A 26,637-nucleotide genomic window follows, 5' to 3' on the forward strand; every position below is an offset into this window, starting at 1 on the left:
GTCCGTCCCTCCCGTCCTTTGCCCAGGGTCCCCTATCAGACTCAGACATTGTACCCAAAGCAAGGCCCAGACTCCCCACCTGAGTCCTGAGAACCAGTCAGAGGTCCCACCTACCCAAGGCTTTGAGCGTGTCAGGGTAAAGGGTGAGCAGACAGCCCTGTGCCACCCCTGCGGGAAGAGGGGTAGCTGGAGGAGGCTCCGGGCCCCACTCTGTCCACATCTGCAAAGTAGGGTTCTGCCCAGAGCCTGCCAGAAGTGTCCAGGACATCCTCCCTGTGCCCCGCAGCCCCAGGCACCTCAGGGGCCTCAGAAAACGGTTTGAGCAAAGGGGCAGGCATCCCCTGGGGACTCCTGGCTCACCAGGGAGGCTGGCTTCGTTGCTGTGGTCCCAGGGCTGGATGGGTGGAAGGGTGGCCCCAAACCACATCACCTCGAGAGTGAACCCTGAATCTCCCATCAAATTCAGTCCCTGAGTCCCAAGAAGACCCACTCAGCACTCCCGGCCCAGGCCGGGTTCAGTCCATGCTTGCATCTAAAGTCAAGGGGCTTGGGCTGCACCTCAGAAAATAAACCCAAATACCAGTGGGCCCATGCCTGCCTCCAACCCCCACTCAACGCCGGTTTAAAATAGCTCCCAGGTGCACGTGAGTTGCTGGGAGAAAGTGTGGGGACCTTCAAGGGGGGCCCACCCTCTGTCTGGGGGTGGGAGGAGCTTATCACCAGGGACTGTGCTCCAGTAGGGACATGGCAGGTCTGGGGTCACCCTGCTCACAGCTGGCCCCTGACCCAGGGACGCTCCCAACCTCAGGCTCCCCCAGGTCTAGCTGTGACTGCCCAGGCATCCCCAGCTGTGACTGTCCAGACATCCCTGGCTGTGACTGCCCAGGTGCCCCCAGACATGGCTGCCCATGTAGCCCCAGCTGCGGCCTTGGCTCTGGACGCCTGGCCCCGGGTGGACTCTCTCATGGCCCTCGCCAGCTGCAATGCCAACCTTGTTCTTCATCCCTGATTTCAGGGTCGTGGAGGAACCCACCAGATCCTCTCCAGCCCTTGCTGAGGCCTGGGGCTGAGGTACTCTGCACTTGGGAAGCTGCCTGGAGCTCTGCCTCCTCCTAAAGGCATGTATGCCATGACTGTCCAGACTTAGAACTCAGGGATCCCAGGTCCTCGGGCTCTGGGACCTCGAATACACCGCTAGCCCTCTCTGAGCCCACAGTAGCCACCCCACCGCTAAGGGCAGTTGTGACAACGGCATGTGTCCGTGCATATAAAACGCTGAGCTCTGTCCCTGGCTCACAAGCAGTGCTCAAAGCTGTTATCTTCCAGCCTCCCTTCCCCGCATCAGCTGCACACATAGGGGCTCAGCCCTGGATCCTAATCCACGGACGTAACTTTTGGGGAAAACTCACTCCAGTCCAGGCCTCTGACTTTCTGCTCAGATCCACAGGGCAGTGAGTGGAGAACCCCAGGAAGAAGGAGCCCTCTCTCCTCTATCTCTAGGACCCCAGCCCTTCTGGCCAGACCCCCCACAGTGGGGCCTCACTTTCTACCTGGCCTCGGCCCCATCCTGCCCCCGAGGGCCCTGGTCAGGGCTCAGGAAAGTGCTTCCTACCTGGCCTTGTGAGTCCTGTTCCCGGCCGAGGTGGGCAGGCTGGTGCTGACATTGGGGAATGGGGCCTCGGCGGAGCTGTTGGCAACCCTGTCGCTGCTCAGCTCCAGGTAGGACCCGTTGAGCAGGTAAGCGCCAGCCCCCTCATTCTCCTCATAGTCCACGAAGAAGCTCTCGGCCAGGGAGCTCCTCGGAGCGCCCTGTGCAAAGATGCTGTTCACAGTCTCATTGAGGGTGAAGTCCTTCAAGTCAGAGCCTGTGCCCAGCAGCTGGTCGGAGATGGCATTAGCTGAGAAGAACTCCTGGGAGGCGAAGTGGGTGTCAACCTCTTGGTCATCCTTGTCCCCGGCGAGAGGAGTCCCTGTGACGTTGAGATCTAGAGAGGAGACAGGTGGCTCAATCATGAGTGCACCCCAGCCCTGGGGGCAAGGGCTGCCCTGGGGAGGGGACCTGGAAGAGGGGCGATGGAAACACCGAGCTGAACCAAGAAGCTTCCAGAAGGCAGGCTTCTGCCCAACTAGAGGATAAAATTCGGCCAAGACGGAGGCACGAAGCGCACCTGGACCATCTCTCGCTGACGGACTTCTGCAGTGGATTGACTAGCATCCCCCTAAAATTCATAACCCGCCCCCGCAACCTCAGAGTGTGATCTTATTTGGAAATAGGGTCATTGTAGATATAATGAGTTAAGAATCTTGAGATGAAATGATCGTGGACTGAGAAATATCCTTATCAGAAAGGGACACACAGAGACACCGTCACAGAGGAGGAGGCCCGTGAGGAAAAAGGCAGAGGCCAGAGTGACACGGTCACAACCAAGAGGCACCTGGGGCCCCCGAAGCTTTTGCTCCCTGTGGTGTCTCAGCTGAGGCGAGAGCAGGTGCTCGCTGTATGAGCGATGGGATGGGCGAGAGATCAGAGCATCCCGGGTTTGACTCCCAGCTCCTCCATGGTGGACTGTGCGACTTGGCCAAGCCACTTCCTCTTTCTAAGCCTCAGTCTCCTCATCCATCAAATGGGGATCACCACATCTACCTCAAAGAATGCATGGACAGAAGGACCTATCCCAAGTACTTAACCTGCGCTTGCCCAGAGGACATCTGCAGGTACTTGGCAGCTCTTACGAATCTCCTCTGTAGGTTTGCAAAGGGCCTGAGACCCCTTCCCCAAGATCTCCTTCCCTGGGCTGCCTCCCGGGCCCCACCCCCATGCCTCCCTCCTCCTGGTTACCTCGGAAGCCCTTGCCCCTGGGGGGCCCCTCGCAGGCCCCGCCGCCGGCCTGCTCGCACACCTCGTTGGTCTCCTGGCCCTGACTCGGGCCCAGCTCCATGTCCAGGCCCGGGTGGCTGAACAGCCGGTTGTCCAGGCCCAGCCGCTCTGAGGAGGCTTGGCCGTAGAGGGAGCCGTTGTGTGGGACGAAGCCCATCAACCCGGCCCCATCCAGGCCCTGGCTCTCAGCGCTCTCGGAGGCGGGCTCGGAGAAGCCATAGTAGACCGGCTGGGGGCGGTGCTCGTGCGGCTCGTGCGGTGGCTGCAGCAGCGTGTACTCAAAGGTAATGGAGGGGCTTTTGCCATTCTGGTTCCACACCTAGGGAAAGAGAAGTGCGGCCCCAGCCCCTCCTGACTCTGTCCAGCCCCTTCCCCACCCATCCGCTTCCCACAGAGCTGCTGGGAGGATTGCCTGCTGTGTGTGACTCACAGCTGAGTCCCCCCAGGAATGACACTGCGGGCCCAGCCCAACACAGCATCCCTGCCCCAGGGGCATCCAAGTCAAAGCCTGAGAACAGGGCGGGCGCTGGAGCAGGGTGGTCGGGGGAATGGCCCGCCCTGGGTACAGGTAGCAAGAGGCAGGCTGTATGTGGAGAATTTAAGTAATGAAGTCAACTAAAACCTGGCTTGCATTTTCTCCTCACCACGTGCTAGAAATCCTAAGTAATTAGTGTCCTTCTCCCATCAACCTCCAACCCAGAGCCCCGCCGCGCGGGCCAGCGTGGGAGTACAAAGACCCAGGCTCTGCCTCAATTCGAGACAACAATGAAGGCTCATCCCCGCTCCAGGGCTCCCTGTGGGATGGGCTGAGGCCGCTGTCAAGATCCCGGGGCAGCCCGGCTTCTCCCTCTGCAGACCCCTGCTGCCCCTCTCTCTAGGAGTTGCTCTTTCCAGAGATTCCAACCAAAACCAGCTGGTGTCAGGAGCAGGGAGGCCTAGGAAGCAGACTCTAAAATAAGGTGTTGGAGAGGATCACCTGCTGGCAGAGGCAATGAGGGTCCATCTGGGAGTGGCTGGAGCACGAAGACCCCCGGAAGACAATGCTGTTGTGAAAAGGTTCACCGCTAGGGAACTGAGAGGGAATGCCAGTGAAAGGAAAGGCACTATTGGTGTAATAGCTCAAGTGTTTGAGAGTTGGCTGGGGCAGGGGTAGGGATTAAAAACTTGTAAAGGGGCCGGGCGCGGTGGCTCAAGCCTGTAATCCCAGCACTTTGGGAGGCCGAGACGGGTGGATCACGAGGTCAGGAGATCGAGACCATCCTGGCTAACACGGTGAAACCTCCTCTCTACTAAAAAATACAAAAAACTAGCCGGGCGAGGTGGCGGGCGCCTGTAGTCCCAGCTACTCGGGAGGCTGAGGCAGGAGAATGGCGTGAACCCGAGAGGCGGAGCTTGCAGTGAGCTGAGATATGGCCACGGCACTCCAGCCTGGGCGACAGAGCGAGACTCTGTCTCAAAAAAAAAAAAAAAAAAAAAAATTTGTAAAGGACCGTGGAAGTAAAGGACCCCAAGAATGAAAGGACGGCCCGGAAAGGTGAGGGTCTGCGCAGTAGCAGAGAAAGACACCCTCGTGTCAAGCAACTGGAAGGTGGGAGAGGCAGAGGTGCCTCCAAGGAGCAGAGCGTGTGCTCCTCCCAACTCTGCTGGGCCTGCTATGCCCAGGACAGAGTCCAACCAGAAGAGGGGGACCTTGAGACTCAGGGTGTGGGGATCTGAGTCAACACGCTTGAAAAACTTCAAATCTCAAACGTCCCAAGCCTTCGGAGCCTAAAAAATGGGTCTGTCTCATTCCTCCCTGTTAAAGCCAGCACTACTCCGGCCTGAAGATGACACAGAGACCTCTGCCTTCACGGCCACGTGGACCTCCCACAGGACTTGGCCTGCCCTTCTCTCCCGGCCACCAGAGCAATAGCTTGGATTAAGTCACATTCTCACCCGGTCCGGGGAGTCCTGGGAGAAGGGACTATACACCAACAGAACGTCAGGACCAGCCCTCAGGAACTGCTGGGTGCATCCTCTCATGACAAAGAATTTAGCACATTGGTGAGAACGTGGGGAGAAATGCTACCAGGCTACTAGGATGGTACTTAGAAGCATGGAGAGCAGAGATGGGCATGGTGGCTCAAGCCTGTAATCCCAGCACTTTGGGAGGCCGAGACGGGTGGATCATGAGGTTAAGAAATCGAGACCATCCTGGCTAACACGGTGAAACCCTGTCTCTACTAAAAAATACAAGAAACTAGCCGGGCATGGTAGCGGGCACCTGTAGTCCTAGCTACTCGGGAGGCTGAGGCAGGAGAGCCGAGATCCGGCCACTGCGCTCCAGCCTGGGTGACAGAGCGAGACTCCGTTTCAAAAAAAAAAAAAAGAAGCACAGAGAAGGCAGGGGCTGACCTACATGAGGCAGACATAGCCAGCCCATCATATTCCGCATTTTTTTTTTTTTGAGACGGAGTCTCGCTCTATCCCCCAGGCTGGAGTGCTGTGGCATGATATCGGCTCACTGCAAGCTCCGCCTCCCGGGTTCACGCCATTCTCCTGCCTCAGCCTCCCGAGTAGCTGGGACTACAGGCGCCCGCCACCACGCCCCGCTAATTTTGTTTTTGTATTTTTAGTAGAGATGGGGTTTCAATGTGTTAGACAGGATGGTTTCAATTTCCTGACTTCATGATCCACCCGCCTCGGCCTCCTAAAGTGGTGGGATTACAGGCATGAGCCACCGCGCCTGGCCCACATTCTGCCTTTAACTCAATAGTTTAGCCTCCACAATAACCAGACAGACCCCGCAGGATCTGCCATCTGAGTCTACATGGGTACTGCATCCTCCACCAAGCGGGCACCCTCCACTGCCAGGGCGTGACCACTGTGTTCTCTCTCCTAGAGCGGATGAGCATGGCCTCATGTTGATCCTAGGTGGCCACTGATCTGGAAAATATGTTCTTTTCTATCCCTGCCAAGAAGGTGGACCAGAAATGATTTCCTTCCCCTGGGGCGGACAACTGTACACGTTTACAGTCTTGACCCAGGGCAACGCTTACGTTTCCGCTCCCAATTACAATACACTGTAAAGGCATCTGGACCACTCCAAGAACTTGACCTTTGTCCTCTGCACTGATACTTAGCGGCTCAGAGGAGCAGGCACTGGCGCTAGAGGTCTTGGTAAAGCACCTGTCTTTCAGAGGAGCAGAGATTCAACCCCGTGAACATTCAGCGGCCCCCTACATTAGTGGAAATGTCAGGGTTCAGTGGGTTGGGGTACGCCAGACATCTCTTTGAGAGGAAGGGGAAATTGATGTCATCTCATCCCCTCCACCACGAAGAATAATTCTGGAGCCAGCATATTCTACATCCAAGAATGTTCAATTCATCTGCTGGGTGACATTAAAAGCTGCTGCTGGACAGGTGCAGTGGCTCATGCCTGTAATCCCAGCACTTTGGGAGGCCGAGGCAGACAGATCATGAGGTCAGTAGTTTGAGACCAGCCTGGCCAACATGGCGAAACCCCGTCTCTACTAAAAATGCTAAAATTAGCTGGGCGTGGTGGTGCACGCCTGTAGTCCCAGCTACTCTGGAGGCTGAGGCAGGAGAATCATTTGAACCCAGGAGGTGGAGGTTGCAGGGAGCTGAGATTGCACCATTGCACTGTAGCCTGGGCAACAGGGTGAGACTCCATCTCAAAAAAACAAAACAAAACAAAACAAAAAAACAGGTGCTGCTTTGGGTGGAATCCTGAGTGGAAGGGGCCCCGCAGCACGTCCAGGCTGTGAGGCAAGCAGCCTGCCACATGGAAAGTATGACCTGGCAGATCCTATAGGAATAGAGATATCTGTGGTAGGGAAAGATGTCAGACGGAATTTCTGGAAAGCCTTTAGGGAAAGCATAACATAGAACCCTGTGGTTCTGGAGCAAGGCCATCTGCAGCAAATAAATATACATCAGTTGCAAAAAACTTCTGGCACGCTGTGAGGCCCTACTAGAGATGGAACGCTTGGGCTGCGGGACATCAGGCGACCCACGCAGCCAGAGCCGCCTCCAACATGAGTCCTATCAGCTCTGCCAGCAGCAATCCATCATAAGGTGGAAGTCTTACACCAGGGTTAGGCACAGGCAGGGCCAGAGGGTACGAGAGCGCTGTGTCAGCAAGGGACCCAAACTCCCCCATCCAAGACCCTTGCACCCACATCCCCTTTCTAGCTCACAGCTACGGCTGGCGGGTGGTGGGCAGCAGAGCGGGGGCTTGTGATGAAGAGAGAGCAGAGAAAAATGGCCAAACTTGATTCAGAGATGGGTCCGCTTGCCCTGAGGGTGCAAGCTGGAAATGGGCTCTACTTCACTGAAGCCCCATCCAGGGCTGGCCTGGAAAAATGGCAGTGAAGGAAAATCTTCTCTACAGGCTTCAGGCAGCGCACGTGATGTGAGCGTCGGTGTGATGGGAGGCAGGGTGGCCCGAGATGAGAATATGAACTGAATCACGGGCGGTGGCAAGTGGCTCGGCTGGCTGGTCAGGTCAGGAGCCTGGATGGGAAAGATCCGAAGGCTGGAGACCATGAGGTCTGGAGGAGGCCCCTGTGGCTGGATCTAGGGAGTGGGCATAATGGAGGTCTTCATTTCACTTGTTAATTTGTACCAGGAAGCATCACCATGCGAGAGGCACTAAACACCCCAGTAGAAGACAGAATGGCCTTGCCACTGGACACAGGCTAGTCGCTGGCATCGGTCACCCCACTGCAGGCACAATGAATCAGCGTGGAGGATCACGGCTTCTCACTCACCACAGCCACCATAGCTCCTTCCATTCCTGAACGTCCAGTCTCTGGCCTCAACACTAAGCCTCTAAACAGCACCGCCTCTCAAGGAGGCCACTCAGCTACTGGGTGACAACCTGATCACAACAGACCGCTTCCATCCTGGAAGGGGAAACACCGAATCTGGTCCTAAATAAAAGTTGCGTTTCCTGCCCACAGAACCTCAGCCAGCCCTAACACCCAAGGGCTCACAGAGCATCTGATTAACCGAGGCAGGATACCAATAACATGGCACTGGACAAAGGGACCCCCTTTATATCAGAGGACGTGACACAACGGGCACACGACTGTGAGATCCACTGGGCCTGCCGTATCCTACAACACCCAGAAACGCCAGCCTGATGGAGCAATGGAGGGAGAGCCACGGTGCCAGCTGAGAGGCCACACACCTGTGAGGGTGGAGCATCCCCCCATGAGGTACCACCCACATAAATCAAAGGATTTTCCTTCACTGCTGTTTTTCCAGGCCAGCCCTGCATAGGGCTTTAGTGAAGTAGAGCCCATTTCCAGCTTGCACCCTCAGGGCAAGCCGACCCACCTCTGAAAAGAGTTTGGCCATTTTTCTCTGCTTTTACTTCATCGTGAGGGCCCCCCACACACAGCCATAGCTGTGAGCTAGAAAGGGGATGTGGGGACAAGGGTCTTGGATGGGAGAGCTTGCGTCCTTTGCTGACACAGCTCTCTTGTACCCTCTGGCCCTGTGCGTCGTCCTGGTGCTATGTGCCCAGTACGTAGACAACATGGGTCTGGGACGAAGGAGAGGTAGTAGCAGTAGCGATCATTCCCAGCCACCACTTGGGGACTGTGTGTTCCCCATCCCTGCAGCTCTGGGGTCTGTGGTCTAGAGGCCTTGGTTTGCACAGGGGGAACGTTTCCATCCAAAGATGCAGCAACAGTTTCATTACGCCCTAGGCTGTGGCCACACATGGTCCGTTTGGGCATTTTGTACCAAGAGACCAGCAGCGTGGAAACAAGTGGCCATCCTGGCGGGGTGATCGACCTTGATGATCAACAGCAGAGAGGTCAGGGGAGGTGGCTCACGCCTATAATCCAAGCATTTTGAGAGGCCGAGGCAGGAGGGTCACTTGAGGCTCAGAGTTCAAGACCAGCCTGGACAACATAGCAAGACCCTCTCTCTTATGCCGGGCGCGGTGGCTCACGCCTGTAATCCCAGCACTTTGGGAGGCCGAGGCAGGCGGATCACAAGGTCAGGAGATCGAGACCACAGTGAAACCCCATCTCTACTAAAGATACAAAAAATTAGCCGGGCGTGGTGGCGGGCGCCTGTAGTCCCAGCTACTCAGGAGGCTGAGGCAGGAGAATGGCGTGAACCCGGGAGGCGGAGCTTGCAGTGAGCCGAGATCGCACCACTGCACTCCAGCCTGGGCAACAGAGCGAGACTCCATCTCAAAAAAAAAAAAAAAAAAAAAAAAAAGACCCTCTCTCTATTAAAAAAAAAAAAAAAAAAAGTAGGAAAGGCGTTGTTTGACCTTGGGGCCAAAGAATCTATGTGACACCTGTTGATACCCTGGGCATCTCTTGGTATCCCCCTGCCCCTTGTGATGATAACTGGACAAAGCCAGCAGCCTCAGGTTGAGAAGGCCATGGAGACCAGGGTCACCTCACCAGGTAGCCACCTGGCCCCGCTGAGGTGCTAGCTCAGGCTAAGGGGAAATACAGTGTGTCACAGAAGGAGGAAACTGAGTGTCAGTTGCAGCCCCTACACCAGCTGCAGTTCAGCCCACCAAACTTCCTCCTGTAAGGCTCCCCAAGAAAGAAACCAACGCAATTCTAGAGGAGCTGTTCCCTGCCAAGGCAGACTCATGCAAAGCGCATGGGTCCAAGCCGTGCCGGGGGTGGACCACGGACCTCACCCTTCGGTGAACTGCCTGGGGTGGGCATGCGACAGTTCACAGCTGTGCCCCGCTCCAGGCATTTCCCTCAGCCAGAGGGAGCTGTCTCTCCCCAGGTCATGCCCTCAACAAGAGGCAACTACACCTGGCAATACGTGATGCTCTCCTGCCCCAGCTGGAGATAATGCGATCCCCGGGGGACTGGCCGAAGCCCGTTGAAACTGCATCACAGCTCAGCTGCCCCCTCTGTCTAGTCCCATGCCCTCCTGCCCATACCAACCAGTGTTCCCAAGACCGCTCCTGACACTTCCCCCAAGCCCTCTTGCACGCAAACCCCCACCTCAGAGTCTATTTTCTGGGGACCCTGACCTAAAAACAGCCCCTACAGCCAGGAGGCGAAGCCAGGTGGCCAGTCCACCTCCAGACACAGCTCCAGGCAGGGCCAGGTAAGCATAGACACAGAGATGTGTGGCCCGCATTTGATTCCGGGGTCACCAGGAAAGCTCTTCAGCCAAAAAGCAGTGTGGAGAGACGGACAAGCACCCCCAGTTAGAGACCCCTCCTGCACAGCAGCTAAACAAAGAACAGGCTCTGGCACCAGGCAGGCCTGGGTTCAAAGCCCAGTCGTGCCACTTACAATTCCATGACTGCTCAAGTCACTCACCTCTGTATGCCTACATTTCATTACCTGCAACGTGAGGCAATGAAACCCACTACAGTGATATCTGGAAACCAAAACAGCTCAGGTAGGGAGGGGGCGCGGCTCCATCCCTGCTGTATTCCCTCGGCCTCCAGGAAAGCCAGTAGGCCTTGATGGCCACCACAACTGCCCATCTCAATGTCACCTGACTTTGGTGACATGACAAGTCCTTTACATATTTTCGGTGCTGAGGCACCAATCCACCAGGGGCTCCATTTCCAGATGCTAGCCATAGGAGAACTCGTGGCAAACCGGGCATAACAGGCCCACATTCTCTCCTGCCCACTGCTCGGGCCCTGAGCCCCACCCCAGAACCCCTGAGTGCCCCGGGGAGGCCATGTCAGGGGAGGGGCAGGGGCCACAGGAACTACCTTGGGCCCTGGCACTAAGGACCCAGCACAAACACCATAGTGCCCAGGGGGGTGGAGCATGAAGCTAGATAGGGGCATAAACCCCTCCACCATAGAGTGGGGAGGGGTCCAGCGTCGTCCTTAGTGCCCCGAGCTCCCTGTGGACTTCCCAAAGGGCAGGAAATGGGCAGCACGGAACCCCCGCTGGTCCACCGCTGGACCCCGCTGGTCCACCAGGGAAGCTAGCCACAGTGAATGGATGGATGAATGAATGATTTCAAGAAGTGGGTGAGAGAGTGGGTGGTTGAGTGAGAAGTGAACGGGTAAATGAATTAATGAACTGATGAGTGAATGGGAGACTGTGAATGAACCAAAATCTGAGTGAATGAATGAACGGGGGAGGCAGTTAGTGAAAGAACAAGTGAATGAGTAACAGTGATTGAATGTGAAGCCCAACCCAGAGTGGTGAGGCTGCTAGGTGCACATGCACAGTGGCCCTGGGGGTGTCACAGGCTGGAAGCCCCCACCTGTGGCCAGATTCTGGGGAAGCAGTGCCCGGGGCCTCAGGGGCCCCCAAGGCCTGCGGCACACGCACCATGACGTTCAGGCCCTGGTTGGTGGGTCCCTGTGCCACGATGTACTCGATTCCGGTCTCATAGACATCCATGGGCCGCCGGTACTTGACCACGGTGCCTGCGATGTTGAAGTTCTTGGGGCTGTCCACCTTGTAGTTGCCGTTGAAGAAGTAGTAGCCAGCTTCGTCTGCAAGAGCTGGAAGGGCAAAACCGCCGGTCACAAAGGGCTAAACTGGCTGGGGGAGGAGGTAGTGTCACCGGCTCAGGGAACCACCACCACCAGCCCTGCCCTCCAGAACCCCGGCCCAGATGCCCCCGAAACAGGAAACTCCCATCATGGAGAGTCTGGCCAGTGAATGCAGAGGAGGCGCAAACGCACATTCCTCTCAGCCTAAAATCAGCAATGAAGGACTTGTCTAGATGCTGAACACGGCTGGCTAGGGACCCATTTACAGCTGCCTTTGAAGAAGCTGAGGCGCTGCAAAGTAATGAGGTCGCACCACGACCAAGGGACGCGGTCTGGAGCAGGACAGCCTGTGGCCTGTGGAAGGCACACATGAAGCTAGATAGGGGCATAAACCCCTCCACCGTTGGGTGGGGAGGGGCCCAGCCTCGTCCTTAGTGCCCCGAGCTCCCTGTGGACTTCCCAAAGGGCAGGAAATGGGCCAGCACAGAACCCCCGCTGGTCCACCAGGGAAGCTAGCCACAGTGAAAAGATGGATGAATGAACGATTTCACCAGCAGGAGTCCTGGGTGCCCCTCCCGTCGTCCACACAGAGTGACGCTGCAGCCCTGGCCTGGCCGGCATGGGGGGTGGTGACCACCAGGCCCTTCCTGGGGATCGCCCTGGGCTGGCCAGCTCCATCCTCTTCATAGGAGCAGAGACTCCCTGCTGCCCTTGCAGGCAGGGCCATGCTGACCCGTGCACCCGGACCTGGCCGAGGTGCTCAATCAGGCCAGGATGGCCTGGCACAATCTCAGCTGCCCTCTTCCTGGGGCCGGGTGGGTGGGCACTCCCAGGGCCTGACTCCAGCCTGATGGACGCTCAGGATGGAAACAAATGGCCCATGAAAGCCGGTGACCCCTGCAGACTGGAACAAATGCCCAGAGTTGGTGGGGTTTCAGGGGGAACTGATTCTCCCTGGGGCCATGAAGAGTGAGAAGAGGCAGGGGGCCTCCAGGGCTGGGGACGCGGGGAGGAGGCTGACTCCGCGCTCGGGACACTCTGTCTTCCAAAGGGTGTCCTTAAAGCCAGTTCCAGGAACTGGCCCGCGGGAGAAGAGGAGTTCGACTTCCAAATTCCTGATGCAATATGAACAGAGGAGCCGGGGCAATTAATTTATTATCAGACAGACGCAACAAGCAGGACATGTCTGCTTGAAAAACCCCCTTAACGTAGAAAAGTCAGAAGATAACACACATTAGAGTCCAAGTTCTGCGAGGGGAGTGTGCTGGGGCCTGGCTGTCTCGGCCCCGTTTCCAGGTGTATGCGCAGGGTTAAATCCGAGGCTCTCGTCCAAAACCTGTTTCCTGACAGTAATGACCTTCCTTCCTACGGCTTTCCCAGTGCTCCGAGGCCACCCTTGGTATTTCCACGCGTCTGTTTCAAGAGCGAGAGCTCTGCAGCCAGCTCAGAAAACGTGGAGTTTCCTGGCCTCTCCACTCTCCCAGCAAGCAAGCGACGAAGCAACCGGCCTGGCGAGAGGCCCAGCTCCCCGTTCAGGCCAGGGAGCAGCCCCCAGGGCGCTGGGTGGTGGAGCCAGCGTCTGCAGCACAGACCTGCGGGGGTGGGGGCACTCAGACCCCAGGGCACATACGGAGGGCTGGCCCTTGGGCTCTGGAGAGGGGATAGGAGAACCCGAAGTGGGTCCCAGCCTGAAGACCTTCGGCAAAGCCTCTCTTCCAGCACCCACTTAGGAGATCGGCTTCACCCCACCAGTTCTGGCTCTCAGGAGGAGTGGGAGGCAGTGGGGGGAGTAAGCCCAGGTAGTATCAGGTTTGGGGCTACACCTGTGTCCAAAAACAACATCCCCTTATAGCCTGGGTCACCAGCCCGCCCCGTGAAGGGCAGGGTCGAGCACAGAGCAGCTCACAGGCGTCAGCACCTGCCCACCGTGGCCCAAAGGGTGCAGACATGGCACATTGCTGGGCCAATGATCCAGCTTCACAGAGGGCCCTTCCAAAATTTGCCACCAAGGCTCACTACACTCAAAATTTGCCACCAAAATGGGGTCTCACCACTCCATCCATCATGGAAATAACTCCATAATCCTCAGGTTAGAGGACTCCCCTCCCATGGCCCAGCCTCCCAGTGGAGACTGACTAATGGCAAGAACATCAGCATGAGGCCCCCAGACCTGAGTCGGAATCCTACCTCTGCACCAACTTCCTCTCAGTGCTACCTTGACCTCGTTACCTCCTGAGACTCACTCCTCGAACCCCACAGGGATCTCATCTGCAGCGGCCCCCAGCTTCTGCCTGTGCCAGGCTCTTGAGTGCCAGGGAGCTCCCTACCCAACATCACCACCCTCCCATTGTCCAGCAGCTCCGAGTTCAAGGTCCTTCCACGCACAGAGGTAAAGCTGGTTCCCCTGTAAGCCCCTCAGCCACACCCACATAGCTGGCTCAAGTTCTGGCTCCTGCAGCCATGCCTACGGCACTGGCCCATTCCTGTCCTGGAGGAAGGGGTCCAGGGTCAAGCGCCCCTTCTCCGCCATGCACAATACCCCACAACCAAAAGCTCAGACGCTGCGCACCTACCTAGCACGTCAGCAGACTTCTTCCTCTCCACAATCTGGATGTCTCGGGCGCCAGCCGGGATGTGGGTCACCAGAGAGTAACCTGGAGGCAAATGGATGACAGTGAGCCCCTCTGGATTGGAAAGGCACCCTTGGATGGTGCTCGCCCACTCCACAGCTTTTGGAGGGTGAGTGGTGGCTGTCTAAAGGCTAACCCACCCCCCACGCCCACTTGGGTAGCTCAGCTCAGACCCATCCTGTTGCAGAGGTTGACCAACCAAGCTGGGCACCTGCCCAGGCTCACCCCTTCCTACCAAGGCCACGGGAGGGCTTGCCCGTGCTTGCCCCAACCCCTCCTAAGGGACAGCGAGGGCCACAGCGATGTGGAGCACACTGGGAGTTCAGTCCCACTCTGCCATGTGTCACCCAGGAGACCCTGGGCAGCCGATGGAGCCCCAGCTCCCTGCGTGCGTTATCACTGCCATTTTTTTTTTTTTTTTTTTTTTTTTGAGACAGAGTCTCGCTGTGTCACCCAGGCTGGAGTGCAGTGGCGCGATCTCGGCTCACTGCAAGCTCCGCCTCCCGGGTTTACACCATTCTCCTGCCTCAGCCTCCGAGTAGCTGGGACTACAGGCGCCCGCCACCGCGCCCGGCTAGTTTTTTTGTATTTTTAGTAGAGACGGGGTTTCACGGTGTTAGCCAGGATGGTCTCGATCTCCTGACCTCGTGATCCACCCGCCTCGGCCTCCCAAAGTGCTGGGATTACAGGCTTGAGCCACCGCGCCCGGCCTATCACTGCCATTTTAAAATCCTGTCTTGTCACAACACCACGTTGACTTTCAAGGCTCACTACACTCAAAGACGTGGGTGAGAAAGGACAAGGAGAGCTGCAAATAGAATCTCCAGCTCTGCCTACGCCCTTCCTAAGCGCCAGGCCCCAGGCTGAGGTCCAGATCGGACAATACCAGCCGGCTCAGAGCCTGTCTTCAAGGCCCCCAGGCCCGTGGGGAGGCAGCCATGCAGTCCTCCCAGCTAGAAAGAAACCAAGGGTCTGGAGGGGAAGTGCCGAGAGAAGGAGAGGTGTTACTGGCAGGCAGCCGAGGGAGGAGCCTAGGGAGAAGGAGAGATTTTAATACGCCCCGGGACAGGAAAGAAGGGGCTCTCCAGGTCGGACGTTTCCTGGGGTTTGACGCTTGTTTCACCTGATTCCTCCAGGAGTGGAGGACTCCACGTGGGCCTCCCTGCCGGGGTTAGTGTCTCCCGCAGGCCAGCACCTGCCTGCCATTCCTCCCCCAACGCCATCACACCTACAGGTCTCCAGAGATCCTGACCTGTCCCTCCCGGACAGCAGTGCTCTGGAAAATGTTTAACAGTAGGCTCTTTGGAGACATGGGGAAACAGGAGCCGTGACTTGTAGCATTGGCCAGTTTCCGTGGTGTAAACACCCCTGCTGTGGCCAGTTTCACGCTACTATAACTGGGCTGGGCAGCTTAACTTCAAAATTCATTTTAAAACTTTTTTTTCCCTTCTTTGGGTTTCAACACATAAACTTGAAGCAAGCGACTGAAGCTATGTTTGTTTACACCACCAACGTGACGTCACTGGGCGTGGCATTGGGAAGAGAGGCTGCAGCACACCCATATAGGGTGTTTTTGCCACACAGATAAAATAGTTACACACTTTGGGAGGCTGAGGCGGGTGGATCACCTGAGGTCAGGAGTTCGAGACCAGCCTGGCCAACATGGTGAAACACTGTTTCTACTAAAAATGAAAAAAAAAAAAAAAAAAAAAAAATTAGCTGAGCATGATGGTGGGAGCCTGTAATCCCCGCTACTTGGGAGGCTGAGGCAGGAGAATCGCTGGAACCCAGAAGGCAGAGGTTGCAGAAAGCCGAGATCACATCATTGCATTCCAGCCTGGGCAACAAGAACAAAACTCCGTCTTAAAAAAAAAAATTAGTTCTAGACGTCAAAGGATTAGAAAGTGGTGACTTTGTTTTAAATATAATGTAGTTAAATATAGGCTGTTGTACTTTAATTTTCAAATTAGCAAGATTAGCTCACAAGATTCTTGAGCATTTAATACCCCAGCCCATCCCACGGCCCCCAGCATGGTTACCAAGCACAGCTTGTCCGGGGAAGGCGTGTGGCTCAGCTGGGAGGACTACAGGCCAGGAGCAGACTGCCCGGGTTCAGGCCCCGTTCTGCCTCTTGTGGATGTGTGACCTTGGATGAGTTATTTAGCCTCTCTTTGCCTGTTTCTGTATATTTCAGCAACAGTAATGTGGCAGCCTTGCAGAGCTGTTGCCAGGCATGAATGAGTTACCTTGTGAGCATGCAGAATGAGGGACGTTGTTTGCACGTCAGTCCCTGGGCCCAGGCTGAGTTCCACGAGAATGTGAGCCCTATCTCTCAGGCCTCACTGTGTGCACAGTGCCTGGCACATACTAGATGCCCTATAAGACACATGCTGCCCCAGTGCCCACACTCCCTCTGCATGCCCTGGGTCCAGCAGGAGGCCGTGTAAGCAGGTTTGTGGGAGGAAGGGAGGAAAATCAGACACCTTAGCGCCTCCTATAGTGAAGCCACCAAAGAAATGGCCTCTGCCCACCTCACCCTGCTGGACACCCAGCCCGCATTACTCACACCCCTGCCTGGTGGCTCTGCCCCAACCCTGTCCCTTGTCAGTCCGGCATGCCCGTCCCTAGGTCCCATGTCCAAGCCCCATCCTCTCCAGTGCTCTCCCACTGGCAGCTCCTGGAGCTGACACTCACGCCACAGTTAGCCCTCAGTGGCAGGCGAAGGTCATTCTCTCAACCTGTAAAACACGGCCGGGTCCTCCATGGCCCTAACAGGCCTGGCTCTAATCCAGACTTGACTGGTCTCGCTGGGACCTTGATAGATTATTCCCACTCTGGGCCTCAGTTTCCCTGTCTACTAAGTGGGTCTGAAGCTGCCCTGCCTTCACCAGTCTGGAGGTTGCAATAACCCAGTTCCATTCCTCAAGCTTTTCTTCAGACCCAAAAGTGTGTTCAATCTAATGCCAAGCATTACAAGTGACATCCCTCCAAAAGTAGAAAGTGCTGTCCCATGCACAGACGCCCACGCCCCCACGAGGGTTGGGACAGAGCTGGACACAAACATCGGGCTGAATGCCCGTAGCTTAGGAAGGGGACAGGTGCTGCCCAAGGGAAGGAGGGGGTCTGGGCTGGGTCAGCCTGGAGCTGACAGGGAGCCTCTGAAACTCAGGCCCCAGAATCCAGTATGCCAGAGTCAAATCTCATATCTGCAGAGAAAATGCGTCTCAGGCCTCAGTTTCTCCCTTTTTAAAGTGTGGTGTTAGCCGGGTATGGTGGCTCATGCCTATACCCCAACACTTTGGGAGACGGAGGTGGGTGGATCACTTGAGGTCAGGAGTTCGAGACCAGACTGGCCAACGTGGTGAAATCCCGTCTCCACTAAAAATACAAAAATTAGCCAGGTGTGGTGGCATGTGCCTGTAGTCCCAGCTACTCGGGAGGCTGAGGAACGAGAATCGCTCGAACCTGGGAGGCAGAGGTAGAGGCTGCAGTGAGCCCAGATCGAGCCACGGCACTCCAGCCTGGGCAACAGAGCAAGACTCTGTCTGAAAAAAATTAAATTAAAAATAAAAAGAAAGTGCGTCGTTAACACCTCCCTACAGGCTGTCTCAAAGGGCAAATATGACCCCCAAGCCAAGTGTCCACTGGTACCCAGTAGGTCCTCAACAAAGGGTTGCCCATTTTTGCAAACCAACAGAGGCCTACCATCACCGGGCCAGCTCGCCTGGGCCTGCATGCAGAATCCGGTGCCTCTAGAGGGGAAAGACTTGCCCAGTGGTACCCAGAAGGCTGCAGACAGGAGCACACTCAGGACCCCCGATTTCCAGACTCAGCTCTCCTTGGACTTCAGGGCACGCTGCTGCCTTACCCAGGTGGGTGTTCCCTTTGCGATAGTTGCCCGTCACGTGGGTGCAGCTGCTACCGTCCCCCTGGCAGACGCCGCACTTGTCCAGTGTGTGGGTGGAGAAAAGCACCCCGTCACAGCCGATGGGCTGTAGGAAGGGAGAGGGAGAGGGCTGCTGGGAGGGCGCTGTGGCCAGGCCTCGGGGCCGCCACTGCCTCCCACAGGCGGGCAGGCAGTCAGCACAGTGAGACCGGCGGTACTTTTGCTACAACGTTTAACAACCTCACATTTTCCAGACACGCAAACCCCTCGCAGGTCGGTGAGCTTGCAGGATGTGCCGTCGCGGGCGGGGACCATGAGCTGCCGCTGGCCGTCCACGGTGGTGCAGTGCAGGTCACATGGTTTGCTGGAGATGTGGACATAGTCATCTGGTGGAGGGAGACAAAGACAGAAGGTCTCAGCGGGACAGGAAATGCCGGATTCAGGGGACTTCCCTTTTCCTCCCTCTGAGACAGCTTTCATTGCATAGATGGGGAAACTCAGGCCTGGAGAACAGAAGGGACCTGTCCAGGTCTCAGTGGCAGAAACTGATGGGTTGTCTGGCTCAGCCCACACCCCGTGAGTTCCGGCTTCTACCTTCTTGTGAGTGGAGAGCAGCGCCTGAGACCCACACTGGGGTTCCCCCTCTGCAGGAGGTCTGAGCCAACTCGACACCCCTGTGCTGCTGGCCCTGGGCACCCCAGCCCTGGCCCTCGCGGGTGAGCAGGAGAAGGATGAAGCATTTAAGCTGTTGCCTGAACTACTTGCTTTCCATGGGACCGCGTGGGCGATCTCCATTTGGGATCCTCTCGGCTGGTTCCTGACTGTGCCCAGGAGCCAGTAAGTGGGAGAGTCACCATTGCCCTCAGAGGTCAGGCCTGCAGGGAACTCAGCCCTGTAATCTGTCCTGCGTTGATGTCATGGGTCATCGGGGAGGGGACAGACCCCTGGGCCAGGGCTCAGGAGACCCAGGTTCATTCCTGGCTCCTTGTCTGACCACCTCCATTTCCCCACCTGCCCACCCGTCGAGTTTGGTCCCAGGTGCCAGAAGGGCCACCCCCAAAGCTCAGTCAGCTCCCTGCAAGGTGGGTCCCCAGGGCGGCAGGTACCCGGGTACAGAGGCTTCCACTGGTGCGTCCGCCCGTTGTACACGTGGGAGTTGAAGGAGACGCACTGCTCCTCGCGGAAGCTCCTCCCGTCCGGCGGACACTCCTGGGAAGTGAGGGGACAAGGAGGCTCCAGGAGGAACTCGGCCCGACAAAGGCATTTTTGTCCAGGCTACGCAGGAAGTGGCTGCAGCCGGGACAGCCGTGCGGGGGCCACGGCCCATGGGGTGGCCTCTCAGGCTCCTGTTCGCTCCCACACACTCTCCGGAGGGAGCAAGGACACAGGGAAGGGCAGCTCCGCCCTCCACGCCAGCCCTCTGCCTACTCTAGACGCAACCCTCCCATTCCCCACCACACCTTCTCCCAGTCTTGCGGCGGAGGGAACATGACCCTACTATGGCTGGCAAGGGTGCTCCCCTTGCCCCCATCCTCAGCAGGCCCTGACTGTGTGCCCACGGCGCCGGAACAGTGCCTGGCACATGGTCTGTGGCCACACGCACCGCCTGAATCAGGAAGATCGTGGTCCTGACTCCATAAAGAGGAACCCAGCTTGCAGACAAGAGACTCGTCCTCGGGGGGACCCAGCTTAGTCGTGCTGGGGCCAGAGCTCAAACCTGGGTCCCTCTCATGCTGGAGCTCATAAATGCCCTTCCCCCAACCCCTGGTTGCGCCATCCTAGGAGGGCAGCTGACCAGGTGTCACCAACACAGAAGCTGTGGCTACCTGCCTCCCTCCAGCCCCTCGCTCCCTGCACGGGAGCACACGCCCCCTGAGACACACAGACACAAAAACCTCCAGCCGCTCCACCTTCCCTGACCAGGCAAGCCACATGAGCCACTCTGGGAGGCCCAGATCCCAGCTCGACATGCCCCAGCCTCACGCCCAACGGTCCTTGGAAAGGTGTTCAGGTTCCAACTGCCCAACGCCCCACTGGGAGCTGCCTGGTCAGAGTCAACACCTCCTCTCCAGCCTCGGCTACCCAAGGAAGCTGATGGGGGCTGGAGCAGAAGGGCTCCGAGAGCAGCCCAGGGAACTGCTTTATGGGGTGGGGGGTACTGTCTCATGGGACGGGGAAGCCTGGCAACTGCTGGGTCTCTGTGAGCAGCAGGTGCAGGAATGTTATAAGTAAAGTGGAGCCGCGACCAGAGACCCCAAACCTTGAGGCTGCACTTGAAGCTCCAGGAGCACAGTGAGTCCGCCCGTCCCAGCATCGCTGAGCACTTGTGGGCACACAGACAGCGGTCTGGACAGTGGATGGCTCCGTCCCAGCCCAGGGCCCCCCGCAACCTTCTCTTCAACTCTGCTCCTGGGCTCTCCTTGAAGTGCAGGCCCAGAACAGAATGCCCAGGAAGCCCAGGAGCCACCGGGAAGACCCCCTGAAAACTGCATGATGACGGGGAGAGCAGGCCATGGTGCCCCTGCCCAAGCCAGGCCTCACCTGCACTCTGCAGAGCTGGTACCGCTTAGACGTGCCCGTGCAGGTCCTGTTCCCGGGGCCTGGGGCGGACTTCCTCCTGGCAGAAAGATGCAGGCTCGGAGTGAGAGCTGCAGAGGAGTTTCAGGGATGTCGCCTGGGCTGGCCCCACGGCCACTGGGGTCCAGAATCTCCCCTGATTCCCATGACCCAGAGGGCTCCCTTCCTCTCTACTCAGCTCCCACCCCATCCACACACCAGAGCCGAGGGAGAATGAGATTTGATTCACTTCTACATCAGCGGCACATAGCACAGGGGCTCCGTACACAGAACTGAAACCACCACGTGAGTTGCGTGCCAGGCCTGTGCCCAGGTGCACACACACGTGTGTTCTCAGAAGCATGAGGTGGGATCAGCACACTCTCCATGCCATGGATGAGAAAACTGATGCCCAGAGAGGTTAAGTGACTTGCCCAAGGTCACACAGCAAGGGAGTAGCACAGGTCAGATAGGAGCCGGGTCCATCTGGCAGTGGAGGCTTTCACTGCCAGTCCTCTGCTTCTCCCGAGGCTCCCTGGCATTCTCTAAAGACCCTCACTCAGGTCTTCAGAAGAGAAGGCAGAGTGTTTCTCCGCCTCCAGGACAGACCTCTAGAAATGGCTCCTGCCCTCTCATGAAAGGGCTTCCCTGGTGCCCTGAAGCATGAAGGACCCCAGCGCACCAGTGCCGGGGCCCATCCATAGCTGCATCCAGCAGAGGCTGATGGGCGGACTCAGCCTGTGCTGCCCCCAACCTGAGAACCCTCCCAGGGGGAGAAGCCACCAGGCTGAAGGGCCAACTGCCCTCTCCTGCCCGCTGCCCTGCCCTCATGCCAGCCCTCAGGGCCATGTGCCCCACCTCGCACCTCTGCTTCAGGCAGTGCCGCTCCTGGGATGTCACCCCACCTCCGCAACTTCGGGAGCACGCCGTCCACTTGGTCCATTCCCCCCACCAGAAGGCCGTGGCGTCCGTGCCCGCCTCCAGGCTATTGGATGTCGGGCTATTGTCCTGGATGAGAGGGACCCCCAGATGGTAGAGGGCTTGAGTGCCCAGCAGGACCAGCCTGCTCCCACCCCATACCCGAGGGCATCACCATCAGCGGGACTAGAAGACACAGCCCCCTGGCTGGACCCCCCTGCAGGGTCACTCAGCAGCTTGGGTTCAGATCTTCTGGGTGGCATTGAGGGGAACCCCCAAGGAACTGTAGACCACAGGTCAAAGAGGGCCTCTTTGACCTTGAGGTCTAGGATGGCCTGGGGGCTTGGCAAGCTCCTGGGGCTGCACCTAACTGTCCTCACTTTCCCTGGAGCAGCTCAGGGCCCATCTGTGTTCTGCAGGACACAGCCCACACTGGCCATGCTGGGGCCTTCACTTGGAAGGGAAGTACTCAGCCCCCTCAGCCCTCTCCTGCCCAAGTCACCAGGGGCTCCACAGTAGCCAGGGGCCCTGTTCAGAGAAAGATCTGACTGGCTCTGGGAAGAAGTTTCTAGGAGCCAAGAGGGGTTCTGGGACCTGGGGCACGTGCTCACACAGCCCCCTCCAAGCCAGTCCATCTGGGAGCGATCACAGCACTTGGGGAGGGGACTGGCATGGGCCCTCAGACCACAACACCACACTCACCGTGGACCCGGTTGACACTGTGTCCCCAGCCACAACCGCCAGAACCAGCAGGGACCAGGTCCAGCAGGAACATTGCCATCTGCCGTCCATCCTAGGAAGCAAGGCCACTGTCACCACCAGGCAAGCTCCGCTCCTCTTCCAGATGACCAGGGTACGCTTTGGGAAGAGCCCTCAGGGCCCAGCCAGTGCCCAGGCCTCAAGGTTATCTGGGACTAGTTGGTCGTGGTTGCCTGGCAGACCCTGTTGGGAAGGATGAACCCCCCCACCCCAGTCTAGGCTTAGCAAGAAGGAGCTTGGAGAATGATTAGTAATGCCTGCTGCAGGCAAGACACCCAGCGGTGGTGTGCGTGCTAAGCCTGCGCCACCCTTGATCCAAGGGCATGCAGGGAAGCATGCCACGCTTTGCCTCCAAGTCCTCGAGCCCCCTAGATAACTGCTATGGAGACAGACAGCCTCGGCTGAGGGGTCTGGGGACCCAGGAGAGGGGAAAGGCTGTGGCTCAAAGGGATGGGCCTGGGCTCAGTCCAGCCCCTTGGCAGGAGCACCTTGGCAGGAGCACCTTGGGATTTCGACTGGCTCAGCTCTTGCTGGCCTCATAGGAGAATGGCCTCTGCCACTGGCTGCTGAGGGTCAGTGCATGGAGATGGGCTTGGCCAGGTCCCAGGTGAACATGCAGCCTCGCCCTAGACGAGCAGCTCCACAGTCAGCATCCAGCAACAGACGGCACTCAGGTGAGGCAGAACCCAGGTACCTATGCCGCCTCCCCATCCCCGGAGACATGGAATTGCGGGAGGGGCGAGGCAGGAGGAGGTATAGTTTGTGCCAGTATGTCAGCAGTCCAGGGCCACACAGCTGACTTCCTCCCAGCAGCCAGTACCCTGGCTCAAAACACCTGCCAGAGGTCAAAGCAAGCCCATTGGAAGGGACTGTCCAGCCTCTGGGCCCTCAGCCCTCCCCACCCCCTCCTCAGCACGGACCCTGCCCTGTGGAAGGGAAGAACAGAGATCTGCCATGGCCTCTGTCCAGGCCTTGCTCAGGTGCTGAGTGTCACTGGCCAACAAGTTAGAGAAGGGATTTCAGAAACCATGCAGCCTGCACTCATAACCTGGAGCCCAGAGACGGGAGCCAACTTGCTCAAAGCCACACAGCAAGGCAGGACACCAGCAAACCCAGGGACTCGACCCCCATGCCTGGCCAATTCCAGGGGCAGAAACAATGGAGGTCATCCCTCACCCCTGCCAGCCCAGAGGCCAACTCTGGCTCTGCCCCTCCCTCTTCAGCAGCCTCTATCCAACTTGAAGAGTTTCCTTGCAGGCCAGACACCTGCAGATTTTCAGGGACTACTCCAAGGACACCGCTGCAGCCCGGACGATGCGGCAGTGCACCCTGGAGTGGGGAGCCTGAGTCCTTGACCTCCCCTGCCCCCGCCGCCTGCCCCCCACCTCCCTCCCCTGCAGACCTCCACCTGTACTCCCAGCCTCACACCCACAGGAGCCCCCTCCACTGTGCCATTGGCTAACGGGTGCCCCAGCCTCTGCCTGCCGGCTGAAGACAGGTGCCAGCCGGCCTCACACTTGCTTTTCATTAAGGCTTCCAGACACCGCTGGCTTCTGGCCAGGCCTCGCTCACAGGGATCCCTCCCTCCCTGGGGTCCAAAAGCAGCGGCTGGCGGCAGCAGATAGGTCTGCCGTGCACACAGAGCTTCGGGCGCACAAGGCTAGGTGCTGAGAGGCCACCCTGCCCCGTGCTCTGCGGCCCGACCCCTCCCCACAAGCCTCCCCACGTTATGTAACGGCTCCAGAGGGCGCGGGGTGGTCCTACCCCCAAACCCACTTTGAGCAGTGGGCTGGCCTGGTGGACGCTGCAACGTGAGGGGGAATGGGACGAGGTGGCCTACCTGGCTTCGGGTCAGCAGGTTGTCCTCCCAGAGAAAGGGGCGAGCGCTGCGGAGGGCAGACGGCGCCAGGTGCGCTGTGCGTGCGGGGGCGGCGTGAGTGCAGAGGCTGCGGCCCGGCCTCCCTCTCCCCTTCCCCTCCTCCCCCGCGCCGCCTCCCTCTCCCACTTCAAAGAGCATCCAAGAGAGGGGGTTCCCGGGAGGGGCGCAGCCCAGTGGCGGCTCTGCGCCGGCGGCCGCCTTTATAGCTGTCAGGCAGACGGGGAGGAACTCACACTTCCCACCAGGCCGCTCCCCCGCCCGCGCCGGCCGGCCTGGCGCACACTTTAACCCGCTCTGCGCCTCTGGAGCCCGGCCAGACCGGCCCAGCTGCCTGTTGGCTGCTGCCGGCGGCGGCGGCCCAGGAGCGGCGAGCAGGGAGGCCTTCTTCCCGGGTCTAGAACTGGGGACCACATGTCGGGTGTCCAGACGGAGCAGCCGCTGGCCGGAGGTTACCGGGGAGGCTGGCAATGGCAAAGCCCCAGCCCCGCCTGTCCGACTTCTGCCTCCAGAGCGGGCCCTGTCCCTGGGGCTCCTGAGAATGGGGTCTGGGATGTATGAGGCGTCCCGTCTGACTGCTCTGTTGTACGGAGGGAAAGGCTGAACTTCCGGGACCACCATGGCCCGGGTCACCAGCCTCAGAAAGCTCCTGAGATGCAGGGGCCTAAGCAGGTGGAGGGACTGAGGGAGAGACCCAGCAAGAGTGAACCAAGGGCTCCAGGGAGGAGACAGATGTGCCCATGGCCTGCTGACCAGATGGCTAGAGCAGCCAGGGCCAGGGCAGAGAGGCGCAGGGATTCTGCAGATGTCCAACACCAACTTGGCAGCCCCTGGCAGGCCAGGCCTGGAGCTCGAGCCCCTGTTCCGGCTGAGCCAGGGCACAGAGCAGAGCCAGAGTGGGTGGAGCGGTAGAGCCCCCCTGGGAAACCCGGGCAGGCCCCAGACTTTGTGAGGTTTTCCTAAAGCAAGGCTGGGCACCTAGCCTTTGCACACCAGCTTCTCTAGAGCCCATCATCGGCAAACAGAGGCACCTCCAAAACGAGGAGGAGGAGGAAGCTGGGGCACCGTTCCATCAGGTCATCTGTGTTTTTTCATCCATGCCCCTGCCTCCATGCAGCAGATGTCCTGGGCCCACAGCGGTGCCTGGAAGACCCTTCTCCTTCCCTCTGTCCTCCCCACTGGAATAACCTTGTGAGTTCCTTCAGCTGCCTTCTTGAGAAAGTTCTGCCCTGTGTCTGACCAGCCACCAGAAAGGCTGGGAAGGAAAGCCACCAGTAATGTAGTGAAAGCGATGATACCCTCTGCCCTCTGTCCGGCTTGTCCTATAGGCCCAGAGCTGTGAGCATCCACCTTTATGATCTGCATTTCACAGGTGGAGGAACTGAGGTTCGGGGGCCGAGTCACCTCTCCAGCAGGCAAGGCTGGGATGCCAGTGCTCCTAGGAGTCGGGTCCTGTCCTCTGCTGGGCTCTTTAAGTTCCTCTCCCTGGCACCCTCGGGCAGGCACGTCTTATCTCGTTCCCCCTCTGGGGCCACTGGGGTACATGGTGGCTGCTCCTAGTCACAGAACCAGGACTAACCCTAACCCTAACCCAGGCCCACACTGCCCCCTGGGGTCGCTATGCTGAAGCACAGACATGGTGGCACCTGTCACCCAGCACACACACACACACACAGGCACACACACACACAGTCCCTCTCACATGACTGGATCACACTCACTCTGGGAGCCTCTACCATCCCGTTCCTCTCTCTTCTGGTGACCGCCAGGCCTTGCACCCCTTGGCACAGTCCTTGAGCTCTGCTGGCGTTTGTGGCCTCACATCCAGCCAGCGCCAGGGTGACTAATGGTTTCCCTTGGGAGGCACCCCACAGCCTACCAACACAAACACTCCCAGTGTCTTCTCTTGGCTCAGCAAGACGGCACAGGCTGCAGGCTGGCCACCTGGGAGACGGGTCTGTGGGGCCAGCCATCCCCTGGCTCTGTGACCTACTGCAGGCGTGTGACCCTCCAGGCCCCAGCTCCCCTGGCCAGCCACGCTTCCACACCACCCCCACCCCTTACCCCAGAGCCCCCAGACTTGAGGCCCGGAGGGAGCCATGACTGTCACGTAGCAGGTGCTGTGGCAGCTCCTGATGCCAGGGACTCCTTGCCCCTTAAGGAATGTTGTTGAGGTGAGTCCTCCACTCTCCAGGCTCCCTCTTTGGCCTGCAAATTCCTGGCCTCCCATGGCCTCCCTCATGTAGGATGCTCTCAGCACACACCCACCAGCGCTTGCAGGGCTGTTGCAGCCGTGTGGCCCTGGTGCTGGAGACACCACCTGCCTTTAGAAGGGGATTGTTGGCCAGGCGTAGTGGCTCATGCCTGTAATCCCAGCACTTTGGAAGGCTGAGGCAGGTGGATAACTGGAGGTCAGGAGTTCGAGACCAGCCTGGCCAACATGGTGAAACCCCGTCTCTACTAAAAATACAAACATTAGCTGGGTGTGGTGGTGGGCACCTGTAATCCTAGCTACTCAGAAGGCTGAGGCAGGATAATCGCTTGAACCTGGGAGGCAGAGGTTGCAGTGAGCCGAGATCTCACCACTGCACTCCAGCCTGGGCGAAAGAGTGAGACTCCAGCTCAAAAAGAAAAAAAAAAAGAAGGGGATTGTCTCCACTTGTG

At 58.3% G+C, this 26,637-nt stretch overlaps 1 protein-coding gene across 3 annotated transcripts in view; it reads right to left on the minus strand.

The window, feature by feature from the left end:
* The window catches only part of ADAMTSL2 (ADAMTS like 2), a 43,164-nt gene extending 16,527 nt beyond the window's left edge, over window positions 1-26,637 (minus strand). Inside the window, exons 1-11 of one of the 3 annotated variants that reach the window (XM_025359865.1) lie at window positions 26,242-26,637; window positions 22,041-22,280; window positions 21,286-21,428; window positions 20,406-20,481; window positions 18,971-19,073; window positions 18,105-18,250; window positions 17,847-17,970; window positions 13,922-14,002; window positions 11,182-11,357; window positions 2,840-3,197; window positions 1,613-1,985 (exon numbers count right to left, since the gene is read on the minus strand). In XM_025359865.1, the coding sequence (XP_025215650.1) occupies window positions 1,613-1,985; window positions 2,840-3,197; window positions 11,182-11,357; window positions 13,922-14,002; window positions 17,847-17,970; window positions 18,105-18,250; window positions 18,971-19,073; window positions 20,406-20,481; window positions 21,286-21,428; window positions 22,041-22,130 (1,670 nt within the window). In that variant the 5' untranslated portion in view covers window positions 22,131-22,280; window positions 26,242-26,637. Of the gene's footprint in view, window positions 1-1,612; window positions 1,986-2,839; window positions 3,198-11,181; window positions 11,358-13,921; window positions 14,003-17,846; window positions 17,971-18,104; window positions 18,251-18,970; window positions 19,074-20,405; window positions 20,482-21,285; window positions 21,429-22,040; window positions 22,281-23,937; window positions 24,003-26,241 lie in introns of those variants that run through there. The other 2 variants (XM_025359864.1, XM_025359866.1) reach the window with 2 other exon arrangements.

Source organism: Theropithecus gelada, chromosome 15 (genome assembly GCF_003255815.1).
Source record: "Theropithecus gelada isolate Dixy chromosome 15, Tgel_1.0, whole genome shotgun sequence".
Lineage (NCBI taxonomy): Eukaryota > Metazoa > Chordata > Mammalia > Primates > Cercopithecidae > Theropithecus > Theropithecus gelada.